Source organism: Pelobates fuscus, chromosome 11 (assembly GCF_036172605.1).
Source record: "Pelobates fuscus isolate aPelFus1 chromosome 11, aPelFus1.pri, whole genome shotgun sequence".
Taxonomy (NCBI): Eukaryota; Metazoa; Chordata; class Amphibia; order Anura; family Pelobatidae; genus Pelobates; species Pelobates fuscus.
In genome coordinates this window covers 15,727,787-15,747,947 of record NC_086327.1, presented here as the reverse complement: position 1 = coordinate 15,747,947, position 20,161 = coordinate 15,727,787, and the positions used below count along the sequence as shown (strand labels likewise).

General features: G+C 50.0%; 2 protein-coding genes across 2 annotated transcripts in view; both read right to left on the bottom strand.

Annotated features, from left to right (window-relative positions):
- ETFB (electron transfer flavoprotein subunit beta) overlaps positions 1-7,112 on the bottom strand; it is a 53,323-nt gene extending 46,211 nt beyond the window's left edge. The window contains exon 1 of the mRNA XM_063436937.1: positions 7,018-7,112. Coding sequence (XP_063293007.1) covers positions 7,018-7,071 — 54 coding nt within the window. The 5' untranslated portion in view covers positions 7,072-7,112. The remainder of the gene's footprint in view (positions 1-7,017) is intronic.
- A 6,926-nt stretch (positions 7,113-14,038) lies between these two features.
- LOC134576747 (uncharacterized) lies at positions 14,039-18,934 on the bottom strand. The gene is made up of 7 exons (XM_063435460.1): positions 18,852-18,934; positions 17,278-17,358; positions 16,463-16,543; positions 16,242-16,319; positions 15,455-15,535; positions 14,913-14,996; positions 14,039-14,264 (listed from the first exon to the last, which is right to left on the bottom strand). The coding sequence occupies exons 1-7, from the start codon at positions 18,899-18,901 to the stop codon at positions 14,039-14,041; spliced, it is 681 nt and encodes a 226-aa protein (XP_063291530.1). The 5' UTR covers positions 18,902-18,934.
- Between the last annotated feature and the right edge of the window lie 1,227 nt (positions 18,935-20,161).

Genomic DNA, 20,161 nt, shown 5'->3' with positions numbered 1-20,161 from the left:
GGTCTTCCCAAAAGCCGTATTACCCCACTACAGTCTAATGAATGCTGCCTGTGACCTTCTCCTGTCCGCTGCTCGTACCCGTACGGCCAACTCTTGCAGGACGCCCTTCCTATGGAATAGCCTACCTACTGCCATCAGACTCTCCCCTAGACTTCAATCATATAAGAAGTGCCTTAAAACCCATCTCTTTAGGAAAGCTTATGGCCTCCCAGAGTAGCCTCTACCTCACATACCTGTCTCTTGCTCTCTCCTAAAGGGCAGCACTCTACTCTCTCCTCCAGCTCTGCCTCACTCCCACCTTATTTGATTCCTGTCCTATTGTGTTTTACACCCCACCTCCTATAGACTGTAAGCTAGTTTGAACAGTGTCCTCTTCAACCTATTGTTCCTGTAAGTTTTCTTGTAATTGTCCAAATCCCCCCTTCTTATAATATTGTAAAGCACTACAGAATCTGTTGGCGCTATATAAATAGCAATAATAATAATAATAATAATAATAATAATAAACTTGTGCTTGCAGGACTTCTCGCAGGCAGCTTCTCTCCTCTAAAACAGCCTCCCTACCCCAATCAGACTCCCCTTGTCTTCAATCATTTAAAGGGACACTCCAGGCACCACTTCTGCCCATTGGAGTGGTCTGGATGCCAACTCCAACTGTAAATATTGCAGTTTTCATAAACTGCAATATTTACATTGCAGGGTTAACTCCTCCTCTAGTGGCTGTCTACTAGACAGCCACTAGATGGCACTTCCTGGTGTATAGCACAGGTTTTCTGTGCTATAGCGTCACTGGACGTCCTCACACTATGTGAGAACCTCCAGCGTCGCTAAATTCCCCATAGGAAAGCAAAGCATTTTCACTGCTTTCCTATGGGGAGGTTTAATGCGCGTGCGCAGCATTGCCGCGCATGCGCATTAGGTCTCATCCCACCGGCGGCCGCACATGCGCAATCGGTCTCCCCCGCCGGCTGACGACGGCGGGGGAGGAGCATTGGTGGACGCTAAACCACCACGAGGGACGATTTGTTTTCCTAGCACTGGAGTGTCCCTTTCAGAAGTCCCTCAACTTTAAGACGTTTTTATACCAAACCTCCTCAAGACTGTAAGCTCCTTTGAGCAGTGTCCTCATCAACCTATTATTCCTGTAACATTTTGTAATTGTCTCATTTATTATTAGATTTTCCCCTTTTATAATACTGTAAAGTGCTGCGGAAAATGGTGGCACTATATAAATAATAATAGTAAAACCCTCAACTGCACAGCTTTTGGTTAGCCCAGGTGCCTACTGCAGGTCTGTAATAAAATATATACACATCTGCAGCTTCCCCTATATTGTTTATAGAACAAGGATTAAAACAGCACTGTCACCGTCTAGGGACTTTGTCAAATTTGCAGAGTCCCCCGACGGTGACATTGCCGCTGGTGGTCCAGGGGGAGGCATGGAAAGGCGAGTTTCCTGAATCTGCCCCTTGTGCCACCATCTCAGTCCGGTGGGGTCCTCTTCCAGCCGTCATAACTGGGGTCCCTCTTCGGCGCAGTCATGGAGGTCTAAGGACGATCCTGCAAGACCATCCATAGACACAGCCCATTCCCTGCAGAGGTCACTGATGACGGCTGCAGATATTGACACTTAGATTCCATCTTGTGTCTACGAAAGTCAGGAGGAGAAGAAATACAGAGACAAAGTAGTCACTATTTTGTGTTTACATATTTGACTGGGTTGGAATTTCAGTTAAATTATCATAATGAGTATTTCATATAGAGTCTATCTTTAATAAATGCTAATTTTTCAGGGGATAACAGTGCTGGCTCTGTACTAATTATTATTATTATATTATTACACACTATGACCAGTGCTGGCTCTGTGTGAACCCTGCACAATGTTATAACTCCCAGAGGGTCAGACCAGGCCGAAACCCAGTATTTCCTCACCCCCCCTCCCACCCCCCCCCCCCCCCCAACTCCCAGGTCTCCTCACTCCCTGCCTGCCCGTCCCCCCAACTCCCAGGTCTCCTCACTCCCTGCCTGCCCCGTCCCCCCAACTCCCAGGTCTCCTCACTCCCTGCCTGCCCCGTCCCCCCAACTCCCAGGTCTCCTCACTCCCTGCCTGCCCCGTCCCCCCAACTCCCAGGTCTCCTCACTCCCTGCCTGCCCCGTCCCCCCAACTCCCAGGTCTCCTCACTCCCTGCCTGCCCCGTCCCCCCAACTCCCAGGTCTCCTCACTCCCTGCCTGCCCCGTCCCCCCAACTCCCAGGTCTCCTCACTCCCTGCCTGCCCCGTCCCCCCAACTCCCAGGTCTCCTCACTCCCTGCCTGCCCCGTCCCCCCAACTCCCAGGTCTCCTCACTCCCTGCCTGCCCCGTCCCCCCAACTCCCAGGTCTCCTCACTCCCTGCCTGCCCCGTCCCCCCACTCCCAGGTCTCCTCACCCACTCCCTGCCTGTGCCCCCACTCCCAGGTCTCCTCACCCACTCCCTGCCTGTGCCCCCACTCCCAGGTCTCCTCACCCACTCCCAGGTCTCCTCACCCACTCCCAGGTCTCCTCACCCACTCCCAGGTCTCCTCACCCACTCCCAGGTCTCCTCACCCACTCCCAGGTCTCCTCACCCACTCCCAGGTCTCCTCACCCACTCCCAGGTCTCCTCACCCACTCCCAGGTCTCCTCACCCACTCCCAGGTCTCCTCACCCACTCCCAGGTCTCCTCACCCACTCCCTGCCTGTCCCCCCACTCCCAGGTCTCCTCACCCACTCCCTGCCTGTCCCCACACTCCCAGGTCTCCTCACCCACTCCCTGCCTGTCCCCACACTCCCAGGTCTCCTCACCCACTCCCTGCCTGTCCCCACACTCCCAGGTCTCCTCACTCCCTGCCTGTCCCCACACTCCCAGGTCTCCTCACTCCCTGCCTGTCCCCACACTCCCAGGTCTCCTCACTCCCAGGTCTCCTCACTCCCAGGTCTCCTCACTCCCAGGTCTCCTCACTCCCAGGTCTCCTCACTCCCAGGTCTCCTCACTCCCAGGTCTCCTCACTCCCAGGTCTCCTCACTCCCAGGTCTCCTCACTCCCAGGTCTCCTCACTCCCAGGTCTCCTCACTCCCAGGTCTCCTCACTCCCAGGTCTCCTCACTCCCAGGTCTCCTCACTCCCTGCCTGTCCCCACACACTCCCAGGTCTCCCACACTCCCAGGTCTCCCACACTCCCAGGTCTCCCACACTCCCAGGTCTCCCACACTCCCAGGTCTCCCACACTGCCTGCTCCCCCACACTGCCTGCTCCCCCACACTGCCTGCTCCCCCACACTGCCTGCTCCCCCACACTGCCTGCTCCCCCCACACTGCCTGCTCCCCCCCACTGCCTGCTCCCCCCCACTGCCTGCTCCCCCCCACTGCCTGCTCCTCCCCACTGCCTGCTCCCCCACTCCCAGGTCTCCCCCACTGCCTGCTCCCCCCCACTGCCTGCTCTCCCCCACTCCCAGGTCTCCCCCACTCCCAGGTCTCCCCCACTCCCAGGTCTCCCCCACTCCCAGGTCTCCCCCACTCCCAGGTCTCCCCCACTCCCAGGTCTCCCCCACTCCCAGGTCTCCCCCACTCCCAGGTCTCCCCCACTCCCAGGTCTCCCCCACTCCCAGGTCTCCCCCACTCCCAGGTCTCCCCCACTCCCAGGTCTCCCCCACTCCCAGGTCTCCCCCACTCCCAGGTCTCCCCCACTCCCAGGTCTCCCCCACTCCCAGGTCTCCCCCACTCCCAGGTCTCCTCACTCACTCCCTGCCTGTCCCCCCACTCCCAGGTCTCCTCACTCACTCCCTGCCTGTCCCCCCCACTCCCAGGTCTCCTCACTCACTCCCTGCCTGTCCCCCCACTCCCAGGTCTCCTCACTCACTCCCTGCCTGTCCCCCCACTCCCAGGTCTCCTCACTCACTCCCTGCCTGTCCCCCCACTCCCAGGTCTCCTCACCCCCTGCTCCCCACTCCCAGGTCTCCTCACCCCCTGCCCCCCACTCCCAGGTCTCCTCACCCCCTGCCTCCCACTCCCAGGTCTCCTCACCCCCTGCCCCCCACTCCCAGGTCTCCTCACCCCCTGCCTCCCACTCCCAGGTCTCCTCACCCCCTGCCTCCCACTCCCAGGTCTCCTCACCCCCTGCCTCCCACTCCCAGGTCTCCTCACCCCCTGCCTCCCACTCCCAGGTCTCCTCACCCCCTGCCTCCCACTCCCAGGTCTCCTCACCCCCTGCCTCCCACTCCCAGGTCTCCTCACCCCCTGCCTCCCACTCCCAGGTCTCCTCACCCCCTGCCTCCCACTCCCAGGTCTCCTCACCCCCTGCCTCCCACTTCCAGGTCTCCTCACCCCCTGCCCCCCACTCCCAGGTCTCCTCACCCCCTGCCCCTCACCCCCTGCCCCTCACCCCCTGGTCTCCCCCACTGCCCCTCACCCCCTGGTCTCCCCCACTGCCTGCTCCCCCACTCCCAGGTCTCCTCACCCCCTGCCCCTCACCCCCTGGTCTCCCCCACTGCCTGCTCCCCCACTCCCAGGTCTCCTCACCCCATGGTCTCCCCCACTGCCTGCTCCCCCACTGCCTGCTCCCCCACTCCCAGGTCTCCTCACCCCTTGGTCTCCCCCACTGCCTGCTCCCCCACTCCCAGGTCTCCTCACCCCCTGGTCTCCCCCACTGCCTGCTCCCCCACTCCCAGGTCTCCTCACCCCCTGCCCCTCACCCCCTGGTCTCCCCCACTGCCTGCTCCCCCACTCCCAGGTCTCCTCACTCCCTGCCTGCCCCCCCCACACCCAGGTCTCCCCCACTGCCTGCCCCCCCCCCACTCCCAGGTCTCCCCCACTGCCTGCCCCCCCCCCCACTCCCAGGTCTCCCCCACTGCCTGCCCCCCCCCCTCCCAGGTCTCCCCCACTGCCTGCCCCCCCCCTCCCAGGTCTCCCCCACTGCCTGCTCCCCCCCTCCCAGGTCTCCTCACTCCCTGCCTGCTCCCCCCCTCCCAGGTCTCCTCACTCCCTGCCTGCTCCCCCCCTCCCAGGTCTCCTCACTCCCTGCCTGCTCCCCCCCTCCCAGGTCTCCCCCACTGCCTGCCCCCCCCCACTCCCAGGTCTCCCCCACTGCCTGCCCCCCCCCTCCCAGGTCTCCCCCACTGCCTGCCCCCCCCCTCCCAGGTCTCCCCCACTGCCTGCCCCCCCCCCTCCCAGGTCTCCCCCACTGCCTGCCCCCCCCCTCCCAGGTCTCCCCCACTGCCTGCCCCCCCCCCTCCCAGGTCTCCCCCACTGCCTGCCCCCCCCCCTCCCAGGTCTCCCCCACTGCCTGCCCCCCCCACTCCCAGGTCTCCCCCACTGCCTGCTCCCACACTCCCAGGTCTCCTCACTCCCTGCCTGCTCCCCCCCTCCCAGGTCTCCCCCACTGCCTGCCCCCCCCCCCCCCCACTCCCAGGTCTCCCCCACTGCCTGCCCCCCCCCCACTCCCAGGTCTCCCCCACTGCCTGCCCCCCCCCCTCCCAGGTCTCCCCCACTGCCTGCCCCCCCCCCTCCCAGGTCTCCCCCACTGCCTGCCCCCCCCACTCCCAGGTCTCCCCCACTGCCTGCTCCCACACTCCCAGGTCTCCTCACTCCCTGCCTGCTCCCCCCCTCCCAGGTCTCCCCCACTGCCTGCCCCCCCCCCCACTCCCAGGTCTCCCCCACTGCCTGCCCCCCCCCCCCACTCCCAGGTCTCCCCCACTGCCTGCCCCCCCCCTCCCAGGTCTCCCCCACTGCCTGCCCCCCCCCCCCCAGTCTCCCCCACTGCCTGCCCCCCCCCCCCCCCAGGTCTCCCCCACTGCCTGCCCCCCCCACTCCCAGGTCTCCCCCACTGCCTGCCCCCCCCACTCCCAGGTCTCCCCCACTGCCTGCTCCCACACTCCCAGGTCTCCTCACTCCCTGCCTGCTCCCCCCCTCCCAGGTCTCCCCCACTGCCTGCCCCCCCCCCCCCCCACTCCCAGGTCTCCCCCACTGCCTGCCCCCCCCCCACTCCCAGGTCTCCCCCACTGCCTGCCCCCCCCCCCTCCCAGGTCTCCCCCACTGCCTGCCCCCCCCCCTCCCAGGTCTCCCCCACTGCCTGCCCCCCCCACTCCCAGGTCTCCCCCACTGCCTGCCCCCCCCACTCCCAGGTCTCCCCCACTGCCTGCTCCCACACTCCCAGGTCTCCTCACTCCCTGCCTGCTCCCCCCCTCCCAGGTCTCCCCCACTGCCTGCCCCCCCCACTCCCAGGTCTCCCCCACTGCCTGCTCCCACACTCCCAGGTCTCCTCACTCCCTGCCTGCTCCCCCCCTCCCAGGTCTCCCCCACTGCCTGCCCCCCCCCCCCACTCCCAGGTCTCCCCCACTGCCTGCCCCCCCCCCCCACTCCCAGGTCTCCCCCACTGCCTGCCCCCCCCCTCCCAGGTCTCCCCCACTGCCTGCCCCCCCCCTCCCAGGTCTCCCCCACTGCCTGCCCCCCCCCTCCCAGGTCTCCCCCACTGCCTGCCCCCCCCCCCCTCCCAGGTCTCCCCCACTGCCTGCCCCCCCCCCCCCTCCCAGGTCTCCCCCACTGCCTGCCCCCCCCCCCTCCCAGGTCTCCCCCACTGCCTGCCCCCCCCCCCCTCCCAGGTCTCCCCCACTGCCTGCCCCCCCCCCCCTCCCAGGTCTCCCCCACTGCCTGCCCCCCCCCCCCTCCCAGGTCTCCCCCACTGCCTGCCCCCCCCCCCCTCCCAGGTCTCCCCCACTGCCTGCCCCCCCCCCCCCTCCCAGGTCTCCCCCACTGCCTGCCCCCCCCCCCCCTCCCAGGTCTCCCCCACTCCCAGGTCTCCCACTGTCCTCACCTTCACTGCATAGTCAATGACCCGCTTGACACCGACCCACACTCCCAGGTCTCCTCACTCCCTGCCTGCTCCCCCCCTCCCAGGTCTCCCCCACTGCCTGCCCCCCCCCCCCCACTCCCAGGTCTCCCCCACTGCCTGCCCCCCCCCCCCCCTCCCAGGTCTCCCCCACTCCCAGGTCTCCCACTGTCCTCACCTTCACTGCATAGTCAATGACCCGCTTGACACCGACCAGAGCTCGCAGCGCCATCTTGCCGACAGACTCACAGACTGACAGTCAGCCACAGCCAATGACAAGCAGGAGCGTAGTTAGGAAGCCTTCAGCGCAGCCAATCACAGCACAGACCGTTCAGCCAATTAGAAGTGCGGTACGTCCAGCCGCCTGTCACGCTGGGGACGTTGGCATAAAGCCGCCATCTTTGAATCGGGCAATTCCATCCAAAGGTCATCTGAGGACATAGAGTATCCTGCAGTGTGCACAGATGTGTCCCAATGGCAAACTAGGATTTATCAATTCATTAACTAATTATTTATCATTTATCATTCTGGAAACAGGAGTGGGTGCTGCATGACATGGGATGCATTAATCAAAATAAATAACAAAAATGTGAGATGCACCAAATAATAAACAATAACTCATGCTTTGCTTGTCTTGCATGAAAACTCATAATTTATTTTTTCTTTTGTCTATTTTGAATTCTTCATAAAATTATTTGTTATGTATATTTATTTAATATAATGTTTAAACTGATAGATATATATAATGGCTGGCACTGCACTAACTCTGCGTATAGGTGCTATGATGGGCCTTGGGTGGCTGGGCTGAAGCTGCGCATGCACACGTGTGTACCCTGTTCCTAAATCTGTGTTTAAAAAAAAACAAAAAAAAAACATGGGTTGACACATTGTGTGTCGTATAAAATGCGGAGCAGCTGTTTTATCTTGCGCTTTTATCTTGTTGTTTTACATAGTGGCAGTGTCAATGTATCAAAACAATCACAACAGTGCGCCCTCTTTTCGCCAGTTTGTTTTCGCCACTGTCAGAATGACGGTTTTCTGTGACAGTCAAGGAGGTTTCACAATCTTCCTTTAGGTTTAAGGACCAAACAACGCGTCAAATTAACAACCCGTCAAATTGCCAGTGCTTCTTTTTATTTCGCAGTAACAGGACTGCTACGGAAATAGCTGGGCAGGGTGATTGGACACCAGATTCAAGACTTTGAGGGTAGGCCGTTCGCTTACTGAGTAGGTTACAGAGTAGGGTGGAGACCGCCTCACACCATAACAACTTCATTCTAATGAAGTCCTTATGGTGTCTGGGGTGTTCCTTTAAAGGAGCACTATGGGGTCAGGAACACAAACATGTATTCCTGACCCTATAGTGTTAAAACCACTAGCCCCCTTGGCCCACTTTGCCTCCTTAACCCCTTAAGGACCAAACTTCTGGAATAAAAGGGAATCATGACATGTCACACATGTCATGTGTCCTTAAGGGGCTAAATATAGTAAAATATTACTTGTATTCAAGTCTGAAGCTGCTGCCTCTGCCTGTGAACTTCCTCTGACATCATCAGAAGTGGTGGCCTGATCCAATCACAATGCTTCCCCATAGGATTGGCTGAGACTGACAAGGAGGCAGATCAGAGGCAGAGCCAGCACAATTTAAACACAGCCCTGGCCAATCAGCATCTCCTTATAGAGATGAATTGAATCAATGAATCTCTATGAGGAACGTTCAGTGTCTGCATGCAGAGGGAGGAGATACTGAATGTTTGGATGCATTTTAGGCAGCCATGACCCAGGAACGATCTCAAACAGCCATCTGAAGAGTGGCCAGTGAAGTTAGCACTATGCTGTAATGTAAACACTGAAAAGACAGTGTTTACAGCAAAAAGCATAAAGGTAATGATTCTACTCACCAGAACAAATTCAACAAGCTGTAGTTGTTCTGGTGACTACAGTGTCCCTTTAACACAAGTTACACTTAGTTTTCAATGTTTTTGGCCTATTGTTACCATGTAACAGTTCCTTTAATAAGTATGAAGAGATCATATTAAGTGGAAAATACTGTTTGACATTAAACGTTAAAAGTAATTTTTACTATATTGTCACTGTAATATGAAACAAAAATCACATGAAAGACAACAATATGCTAATATTTTTCTGCTTTTATAATAATGCCCATAGGGTCTTTTTTTATTTTAATTTTTTTACACAAACTGTATAAATGGGTATGCCAATGATCAAATCCACTCTGTGTGCCTACTACCCTGTTTAGAAGATACAGAAGTTGCGTCATTGAGTCAGATGTATTTGGGCATACCGCTGACATAGTGTGAAGTGGTTGTGAATCAGACAAGAAAGTGGACTGTTTGCCTGTTTATCTTTTTTTTTTTTTTTTTTTTTTTTAACAAGTCACTTTGAAAACTAGTGAAATCACAGTACGGGATAAAAGATTTTATTCACTAAACCACAAATTGAACCAAACTGCAAAATTGAAGCCAAGTGGAGAATTTCTACAGTGCAGCCATTTTTGCCTCATTTTTCATGTTATGAATTTCAAACACAGGCTTGTTCAGTAAACTGTAAATTGTAAATTAAGTGACATGGGTATATCACATTTTAAGGCCAGAAATTGTCAAATTGGGAAAATAATATTCAGCCACACGGTGCATACTTTCATAAACAACGTCTACCTGAACATACCGTACGTGTAATTCACAACAGCTGTGATTTGGGCATCAATGGTGTAGCTAAATAATGCTTTGAAGTTGGTAGCCCTGTCATCCACTAGATGGCACTGCAATCCTATAAAAAATCCTTTAATCTCAGAAATGTCCATCATTCTAATCTAGTCATATGCAACCATCGGCACTTCAGATGTTTTGGACTACACCTCCCATGATGCTTTGCCAGCATTATGGTTGTACGAGCATTATGGGGGATGTAGTCCACAACATCTGGTGTGCCGATGGTTGCATATGACTAAGGAAGCTTACATTTTATAATGCCTTTATTAAACTACATTTTAGGTAAACAGACAATAAATAAGATATCTCTAAAGACGATACCTTCCTAGACTCACTTATGCTACTTTCCTAGTCTTTACAAAAAGTTTTTGTCTGTCCTGTTGAAACTTGGTGGGACTAAAGCAACAACTTTTATTTTTACAATGAATCACTAAAAGTTCAGTATTACTTCAAACGTATCCTTACAAGTCCTTGGAACGCGGTCACTATTCTGGATTTATTAATATATTTTTTATATAGGAGTGAATGATTGAGGCAAGTTTTTGTAAGTTCGTGCCTTATCTCTGGTGAACTACGTTGGCCCTGGTGGGCAGAAGGAGCTAGATTTCTAGGTCAGGGGTGCCCACAAAGTAGATCGCCAAATGTTGTAGAACTACAACTCCCATGGTGCTTTGCGTGCCTTTCGAATGCTTTCGAATGACAAAGCATCGTGGAAGCTGTAGTTCTACAACATCTGGGGATCGACCTTTTGGACCAGTGTTTATTCTGTCGACTAACAATTTTAGTCAGATTTTAGTCGACTAAACCTTTTGAGATTTAGTCAACTAAAACTAGACTAAAACTAAAACAATTCAGATGACCAAAATACGACTAAAACTAAAATGGCTTTTTAGTCAAAACACTATGACTAAAACCAAATTGAAATTTGCCACCAAAATTAACGTTGGCGGGAAGACACAAGGGGGAGAGAGGAGAGGAAATAAGACACATGGGGCGCGTAGAATGAGACGACTGGGGGGAATCAAAGAGACACAGAGGGGCCGGGGAAAGAGAAAAAGTGAAAGATAGAGGCTTTAGCTAAACCCATTAGATATTAGTCATGCCGATGAAATCTACTGGAGATTTAGTCAACTACAACTAGACTAAAACTAAAACAATTAAGATGTCTAAAATACAACTAAAACTAAAATGGCTTTTTAGTCAGAAGACTATGACTGAATTGAAATGTGTCGCCAAAATGAACGCTATTTTGGACACCCCTGTTCTAGGTGCTTAGAATCCTCACAGAGGAATAGCTGGTTGTGAGATTCTACATGTTTACACATACTTTGCGTGAACAGCATAAGTTATGCTTGTGCTGTTTGTTATAGTCATAGTGGAGGCTGACTTGGATTTATTATCGTTCTCTTCACATGAACACAGACTATAGTCAGCAGACTTTCCTTGAGGAGCAAAAACATAAAGTGTTTTGTATGTGGTAACAGCGCGTTGATGCGCGACATTTTAACTGTGAACGTTACAATACTGTTAGCTTTTACTGCAATAAATTATACATAATTGTGTTCAGCGATGTCTGGCAAGTACAACAGTACCTCCTTTTATTGGGGTTCGGAAACGTCCAGGGTTACACATAGGGCTTTCCCTGTTTTCACTTTTTACACATTGAAATTTGCCGGATTGGTTTGTTGGGCCTATGGCAGCCCAGGAATGAATCTGATTGCCATTTTTAAATCAAGAAGGATTTTTTTTTTTGTCTGTGACACAATTGGTAATAACTTTTTTGCCTTCTTTTTGGTCACAAGAGGAGGCAAAGTTGTGATTGCTGAGTTCTTTCAACCTAAATAGCTGTTACTATGTATAAAGAAACTATGTGCCTTTCATCCTGTGTTTTCTCTCAGAGATAGTACAGTGCAGAAGTCTCGGTTCTGACCATGAGGGGGTGAGAGGGGGAGGGGAGGGCTTTTCTACGCTCTGACTGCTCCTGCAGGACTCACCATGGTGCCTCCAGCTCCAAATTTAAATCTCAAGGGGAACAGGGCAGTGAATCAGGATAATGCATTGAACGTACAACTATTTAAATAAACTTACATCCTGCTGTCCCCTTGACCACTTCCTCAAAAAGATAAGGGGCTAAAGAATCCTGAATCTGAGGCTCTTTCCCAAATACCCAACCCTAACAACACCTACGGATACACTTTAATATTCTGATTGTCTCAGTAAAGCAGAAAGATGGAGGGCGGAGCCTAACTGCCAAAGCAAGCGGTCGCATGATCCTTGAGCTCCTGGAAACAAGGGCCCAAACCGGCATTTTACAGCCTTCCCTACAGGCACTTTTGGGCTCTGGAAGATCTCCAAGCTACACTTCCTACCATGGGAAAGAAAAATAAGAAGATAAGACCTGATAAACCCTGAGTGGGGATGTCCATCGGCGACATGTGGCGGCAGGCAAACAGCGTGCAGGAGTCCAAAATAGCGGCCCTCATGGGAGACTGCTCGGACTTCTCCTGGATGAGGGGTACTTACCCGCACTGCCAGCCGCACCGCTGACACCACCGCCGAACCCAAACACCGCTCCAGTAACAACGGCCATAATGAAAGAGCTCCTAGTAGATCTGCAGCGGAACCTCATGGCTGATATGGCCACTATACGCAAAGATATGCAGGGCCTGACAGGCCGCCTTGGAGACCTTGAAAAAACCTCCACTGAAGGCACAAAACAAATTGCATCCCTGCAAACGTCAGTCCACGACCTGCAAAAACAAAACCTCATATACGAACGCCGCTTCGCGGCCCAGGAAGCCACACGCAGGCGAAACAACCTCAAAATCAGGGGGATCGCAGATACCGTCCCCGAAGAGGAACTACCACACATGGTGAGACGCCTGATGGCAGCCTTGCTGACACCACGACAGGCTAAAGCCATGGAGATAGAAGGTATATTCTGAGTGCCCAAACCGTTGAAAGCGCCCCCCACGGCCCCAAGGGACCTGGTGGTCCAGTTTCGAAATGTGAAGGACAAAATGACGCTGATAGCGGCATCCAGGGACAAGCTGCCATACCACTTTGAGGAAATGGAGGTCAACTTCTATGCCGACCTATCGGGCAGTACCCTGGCTTGGCGCAGGGAATTTTGGCCGCTCACGTCAGTACTACAGCAGCGCAAAATCCGCTACCGCTGGCATCTCTCACGGTCCCTAACCATCTTCCATGGAGATGTGACTCACACAGCCCAGGACGTTAAGGAGACGGCGGCTATCCTACAAAACATGGGCCTCATTGGAACAGCCTCGACCCAGGACAACCTGCCCAAGGCACCCAAAAACCAGCACCACTGGAACCCACAGACGGCGGCGGTGTTTGAGCCCCGATCCTCAGCGGCGGAACCCTCTGACCGAGCCACTACCTAGAGGCAACGGAACTCACTTCACACTAAGCATCTGCCGGGATCTGGACATTGCAGCTACAATACCCCTAAGACGGACTGCCCCCTACAGCACTCTCCCCCTTATGCATATGGGTGACTAGGGCACGGGAGGAAGAGCGAAGACAATTCCGCGGATTGGAAAGGAAGGGGGGGGGGGGGGCAAAAGCCTTCCACAATTGGCTGTGACCCCCAGCTACTGTCACACCATAATTGTTATTTTTCTGGAAGTTTGTTTTTTCTATTTAAAAGTTTCAGCATCTGCTTAGCGTCAGGCACGACATTTAATTTACCCTTTAGGGACAGAACCCACGACTACACCACCACGTTATCACCCACAGCAGGACACAGGCACACACCACACTACCACGGCCCATATGCCAGCCATGCACAACTCTCACGCTTTACCGGCCCTCAGACAAACCACACGCCTGACTGGGGAGACACAGTCTTATTTTGTTTTAGTTCCCCCTCTATCGATAACTCCACCACTGTAACTACTGTCCCACAGTGCTTTCAATATGGTCCAAACATGCAGGCATAGAGACGACACCCCCGCTATTCTGCTCAGCGACTTCGGGCATACCCATACACACTGAACTACTGCGGACTTATCTGTAAATATTGACCCTACTGGTGTTATCTTATGCCTAAGCCTGTATATCTAACGACGACAACTCCTATTCTGCCATACGCGCACCTTAAGCGAGAACCCTCACACATATTATTTACTTACAGCTTGCATTTTATCCGTGGTTTCGACAACATACTGCATTTAAAATGTTGATTATAATGTCGGATTATCTTCTTTATTTTCCTGCACCTTTTAAATTTGTGCACAGTAATCACCATGTCTTGTTGTATACTACTACTCCACGGTTTCCTACGGCTATTGTGGCATGGTAAACCAGATTGTTACGTTAATTCATGCACTAACAAAAATAAAGAATTAAAAAAAAAAAAAAGCAGAAAGATGGAGAGATGCACATATCTGTTGTTAACCAGTGCCATGCGCTTTATTTATTGGTACATGTTAAAAAGTTGTTTTACAGCACAAGCCTTTCTGGGACTTTTCGATTCCTTTTGGGGTAACGATGAGGTTGGCTTAAGGGTTGCTGTCTTGCTAGTCTCTTCTTTTTACCCCCTCGGACTTGAAGTTTGGAATTTGAGGCCTTTACTTCCGATTCGTTCTGGGACTCTCTGAGATCTATGTCTTTCGGTGGTGGCAGTTTTTCGGTGGGCTGGTCAACATCTCTCTCTGAATCTATGGAACTAGAAAATGAACAAACACATTGGAGGCATATTCTGATAACATTTGAAAACAATAGCCCACAATTTAGACCCCAGATGTTTTAAAGCGACAACGTCCATGATCTTGTGTCATTCTAAAGGGGAAAGTTGAAGTTTGACAATATCTGAGGATTTAGATTTGGGCAATAGGCAATAAAAACATGGCATAACTGAGCAAATTCACAAATCAAAACAATTTTAGCATGCTGACTGATCGCGCATAAGAACATTATTCTGTTCTTTACAGTGTAGCACAATTATATTTGCTAAACTAGTTACTGATAGTTAAAGGAACACTATGGGTATCATAACAACTTCATCAGAATAAAGCTGTTATCGTGCCAGTAGGTCCCTAGTGCCAGTTTAGATTTTGGGGTTAAACCGTAATCCCAAAGACTTCTCTTCAGCGCCGTTAAGCTCTGTCCCCTGCCCTTCCGGTTCTTCAAACCTTTGGACCATCTCGGACTGGGGTAATGATGACTAGCTAAGTGCGTCAGCTGACACTCTAAGGCAGCCAATCACTAGCTCCCCATTCATAAAAATGGTTTGAGAAAAATATGCCTGTTTCTCCAGCTGTTTTGTAAATAATCCTGTGTTAGAGATTAATGCAGGAATTGTGTAGCTTCTCACCTGGTGCTAGAATTCGGTGACGTGTCTCGATTTGCACTGCTTTCCAAACAACCTTCTGCCGTACGTATGACGCCGAAAATGCTGCTATAAAAAAGAGCACTAATCAAATATCCTGCCAAGCGATGTATTTTCAACTTAGCTTGGCTTCACTAGCCAAGCTATGACCATATCTATGTTGAAAAATGTTTAAAACATTTTACCTAAAGATTTTACATTGGTGGAAGCGGCAAAACACACCATAGAACGCACGCCTCCTTCAGTGACATCCCTCCCCCTGAGGGTGAGACATGCCAAAGTTCGGATGTGGAAGATGGATGCCATTAACAGTCCAGAACTCTCATTCTAGATTGCTAACGGCGCTGTCAGACATAGAGGTACACCTCCAGAGGCTCAGTATTTTATTACTGAAACGCTGCACAAACCGATTCCAAGCACCACGACCACTCCAAAACGCTGGAGTGTTCATGTTATTTGGATTAACCTTTTAATTTTGAGAATTATTGGAGGTTAAATAGAGAGACAGAACAATGTAAGCTTCTCACCTGGAACTAGGATTCAGTAACGTGATGCTGTTCGTGATGCCTCCCGAATTGTCATGCTCTCTATTTTTAATGCAAAAGGTACTGTAATAAAGAAAAAAGGAAATAATTATATTGATTTTTGAGGATTAATCACTAAAAGCTGAATTGCAAACCAAATTGCAAAATTGAGTCTTATCTAAAATGGTCAAGCTGTGATTACAGCTCGGTTGGAGATTACTCTGAAACCAACTCTTTTTGTCTAAATTTAGCAATTTTCAATCCACTACAGTTTGATGCTTAGCAAATTAACCCCCAAGTGAAATCATGCAATAGGTTTATACGAGTACCACAAATTCATACTTTCATACCAAGACTGGGAGCTATGCAGATAAGGATGGGTGGGCTAGCGGGCCCCAAGGGGGTCATCAACAGTGATACCCATAATAGGACCAGGCCTGTCCACTAAAGGGCTGTGTCAGCTGGGCATCAAGCACACCAGGCTAACTGAAAGCCTGTTTGACTGGCCCACGATATGCAGGACTATATAGAGAGCCCTGCTGAAGCACTCTCTGCTCGTCCTAATTTTAATTCACAGTGCGTCTAAGGCCTAAGGACAGTTTCATGGTGTCCCCGGATGGGACAATTGGAACGACGGGACTGTCCCACCAAAATAGTGACTGTCCCGCCAAAATCTGGACTGTTTTGAGGTCTGTTATTTGTTTTCTAAATTAATGCAGGGCAACTTAATTAAATTTTTCCCCTCCATGGCTAAATTTCTCTACACTACTAGCTCTCCCCAGTGTCTCACCATCTTGGACCACAATTCAGGTGAGCAGCGCTGTTTCTGCTAGTTGACGTCTGAAAATCTGCCTCATGTTCCAAGTTGCTAAACAGAGTGAAAAATAATAGTCATCTCTTCAGCTGAAGACAGTATTTATTACATGGTTATATTATCATTATATTAGAAAGCAGTGTTCGTACAAAATCCATACAATCCCTTATAACTATATGAACTTAGTAGCTTCTCACCAGGCGTTAGAATTTGGTGACACTGTGCTGTTTGACCTTCCTCCGAACTGATTTTCTGTCGTACGAATCATGCCGAACACACTGTCATAAACAAAGAAAATCATCATTTAACATCCCGTCATCAGATTGTGATTGCTGGGGCTTAATTTCTAAACGTCAGACTGTAGAGAATTGAAAGTCAAATTGCAAATGTTTTTTTCTAAAATAGTGAAGCTGGTACTGGAAATGAATTGGAGAATTGAAAAAATATATATATATATTTTTTTAAGGTTTGCAATCCGGTTTCAAGAAACAACAATCTAGTATTTAGAGAATAAGCCACAATGTTAAAGGAACGCTCTAAGCACCATAACCACTACAGCATGCTGTAGTGGTTTTGTTACCAAGATTGCCCTGACCCCCGCCACCCATGCCCTGTGTAGATTGTCAAACTTTTTTAGACTTCTTACCTTGTGTCTGCTGGGTGCCGCTCCCTGCCTCCACTACCAAAGCCAGAAAGCCCAAAGCTCCTGATTGAACGCTTCCATTACCTCTCCTGAGTAAATCCACGTAGCACAGGGCTAGCTCATTGGCTGAGAGCTTTAGATGAGCTAAACTCTTGCAGAGGTAGTGGAGACGGGGAGCGGTTCCTGGCAGACAAAAAGTAAGAAGTAAAACTGTTCTAAAACAGTTTGACTATCTACATTGGGGATGGGGAGGACTGGGGTCAGGGCAATATTGGCAACAAAACCATGCTGCTTTGAGTGTTCAATTAATGTAATCATAATTATCAATGGCCATATTACTTCTACTCTAAACTGTCCCTGGTGTCTCACCTCACAGGACTGCTGCCTGACTGCGCACTGCTTCTGGCGGCAGCCATCTGACTTTGTGCCTCGTGTACGGCTCTTTGAACACTGGCAAACAGAAAGAGGAATAATAGTCAGCTCTTCAGTCAAGGTCCAGAGGGAATTTTATTTATTTATAGGTTAGCGGTTAGTGATATCACGACATGACTGCGATGCCGTTTTAAGGGTTTAAACACACCTTCAGCAGATGAAGCTATTAAAACACAAGAATGTATTTACTAAGCTGTTAATTGTCCTGAATTGAAAACCACCTGCTCTGCCAAAACAATTCTACATCTAAGCCTGAGCTTTCCAATTTCAAATTTAATAAATAACCAAAACTACCGAACTGGACGCATATTTAACTTTTACATTTTCCAGTTCTTTTGGTAAGCCACCCATCCTGCTAAAAAAAAAGTCACACATTAACTCTGTTTTCTCCCCTTTCTGTGCATACATGTACTTGTATGACCTGTGCAGGCTTATCATAGCTACTGCTGCCCAAAAACACTGCAACACAAGCCAGGGGTTCATCGCACAGAGTCTCTCTGCACCTAAATGGCACCACAATGAGCTGCAGTGGTTATGGTGCTCTATTATGAAACAGCTGCTGTTTCTGTCAAGTTGAGCAGCTCTTAATATTTTATTCTGGGGGTTAGATGTTATTATTCCCTAATTTCTCTAATTATTTTATCGACTTTATAATACTACATGATACAATGACCACTGAGCTGTCTCACAATCAGTCTATTCAATATCCCACGAGCTGTTTCACTCCCTCAGGGTCATTCACTACAGCGAGAATTGTCAGGAGTCCAAAATAAAATTCGGGCCAAAACAGACACACCGGAAACATTCTCCAGGTCGGCCATGCTTCTGGCTCAACTACTTTGATGTTAAATCTGAAGTTTACTTTGGAATTCCAACCGTTGTCAGATCAGAACATAGGCCTCTTAGTGGTTTGATTTACTAAGGTGCCACTTCAAACCCTCGTATTTAAAAATGTTTAAAAAAAAACAAAAAAAACCTTCAAAAATTAAAAAAAAAAAATGTCACTTTCAATAACTGGAATTTTTAGAAAACCAGTGAGTTTATTGGCTAAACGTTGAATTGCGGTGAAGTGACAATCTTAACTGCTAAACATACACGGCCGAAACCTAAAAATGGATAGAAAACAAACTCTTAAACTCATCGGTTACCCCAACTTGGTCTAAATTTTGTTACCCATTCACTATAACTTACTGTTTAATAAATAACCCTATTTGTTTAGGCAAAAAAAAAGGTGATAATCTCTCCCGTTCGGCTACTTTGGTCTTTGGAATTTGAAATTCTTACCAATTTCTAACAGTACAATCTTTTAGTGAATAAGGACCTACTGACGCGTATGTCTATGCAGAGGAGCGCAGTTAGTTTCCTGGCTGTAACTCTGTTCAGCCATTAACTTTGTCATTAAATGTGGTTATATCTCTCCTCCATTAATTTAATTTTCATGAATAATCTTTACGCCCTGACAACAAGACAGCTAATCCTGACAGTACCGGTCACTCTGAGTGTACACTTACCTGGGTCTCACCGGTGTCTGGTAGTTGTCGGGTAGCCTCTGATTATTCATTTTCACAGCTCAGCAGAGTGTAGCTTCACAGGATCTGATAAATGATCAAAATGCCAGCCTGCCTCCCAGCTAGTGCTTTATAGGGGGTGTGTGTAATAGACACGTGACATCACGTGATGTCATATAATGCATGGAGACTTTTTCCCCCTTGCCCAATATTTATGAAAAAAACTACTCGTTAGTAATAGTGGACTTGACGTGTATTTTTATTTTTAATGTTCATCAATGGAACAATATGGCAGACATATAATTATGCTGGTAATGCAAACAAGCTATTGTGATTTGTTATTTTGTTTAGACTTATTTGTCGATTAGATTTTCTCTTATCTAGTATTGTTCAGGCAATCAGATTACTTGAGCGATAATCGGTCCTGAAATTTTAATGGGTTTTTAAATGAAAATCAACACAAAAAATGAACAAAATATGTAGTTTATTTACCTTTTACTAAGCACAATTTCACCTTCACATCTTGCACTTCCTGGTAAAAAAATACTTTTGCATTTCATAATGTCTTTTAAACATAAAGGTTTTAAAATACAAATAAATTAGTGAAGACATTAGGTCTGCTTAGTACATGCCTCACTATAATTATACATACCAAATATATATATATTGGGATTACGGTAAGAGAGGAAAAAAGATTTAGCCCAATAAAAAAAATGTGTTACAAGATATTCATTTCATCCGTTATTTAACATTTGCATCACAGGACTTATACGGATAACATGTTTGGGGTGTATGTTTAAATTCCTTTCAAAATATGCTGTTATGGAAGTGGAAACACACAGATGGTCATGTTCTGTTCTTGAATGGGAATCTTCTGAATATCTACGGCAGGCTTCCCGAAACTCCGGCCCTCCAGATGTTGCTGAACTGCAACTCCCATGATTCTATGAATGAAATAGGCTGAGAATCATGGGAGTCGTAGTTCAGCAACATCTGGAGGGCCGGAGTTTGGGGAAGCCTGATCTACAGGCTTCCCATATCCCTGCCTTGTAGCTGACTCTCACAGTTAAAGGACCACTCTAGTGCCAGGAAAGCATACTCGTTTTCCTGGCACTAGAGTGCCCTGAGGGTGCCCCCACCCTCAGGGACCCCCTCCCGCCCGGCTCTGGAAAGGGGAAAAGGGGTTAAACTTACCTTTTTCCAGCGCTGGGCGGGGAGCTCTCCTCCTCCTCTCCGCCTCCGATCCTCCCCGTCGGCTGAATGCGCACGCTCGGCAAGAGCTGCGCGCGCATTCAGCCGGTCACATAGGAAAG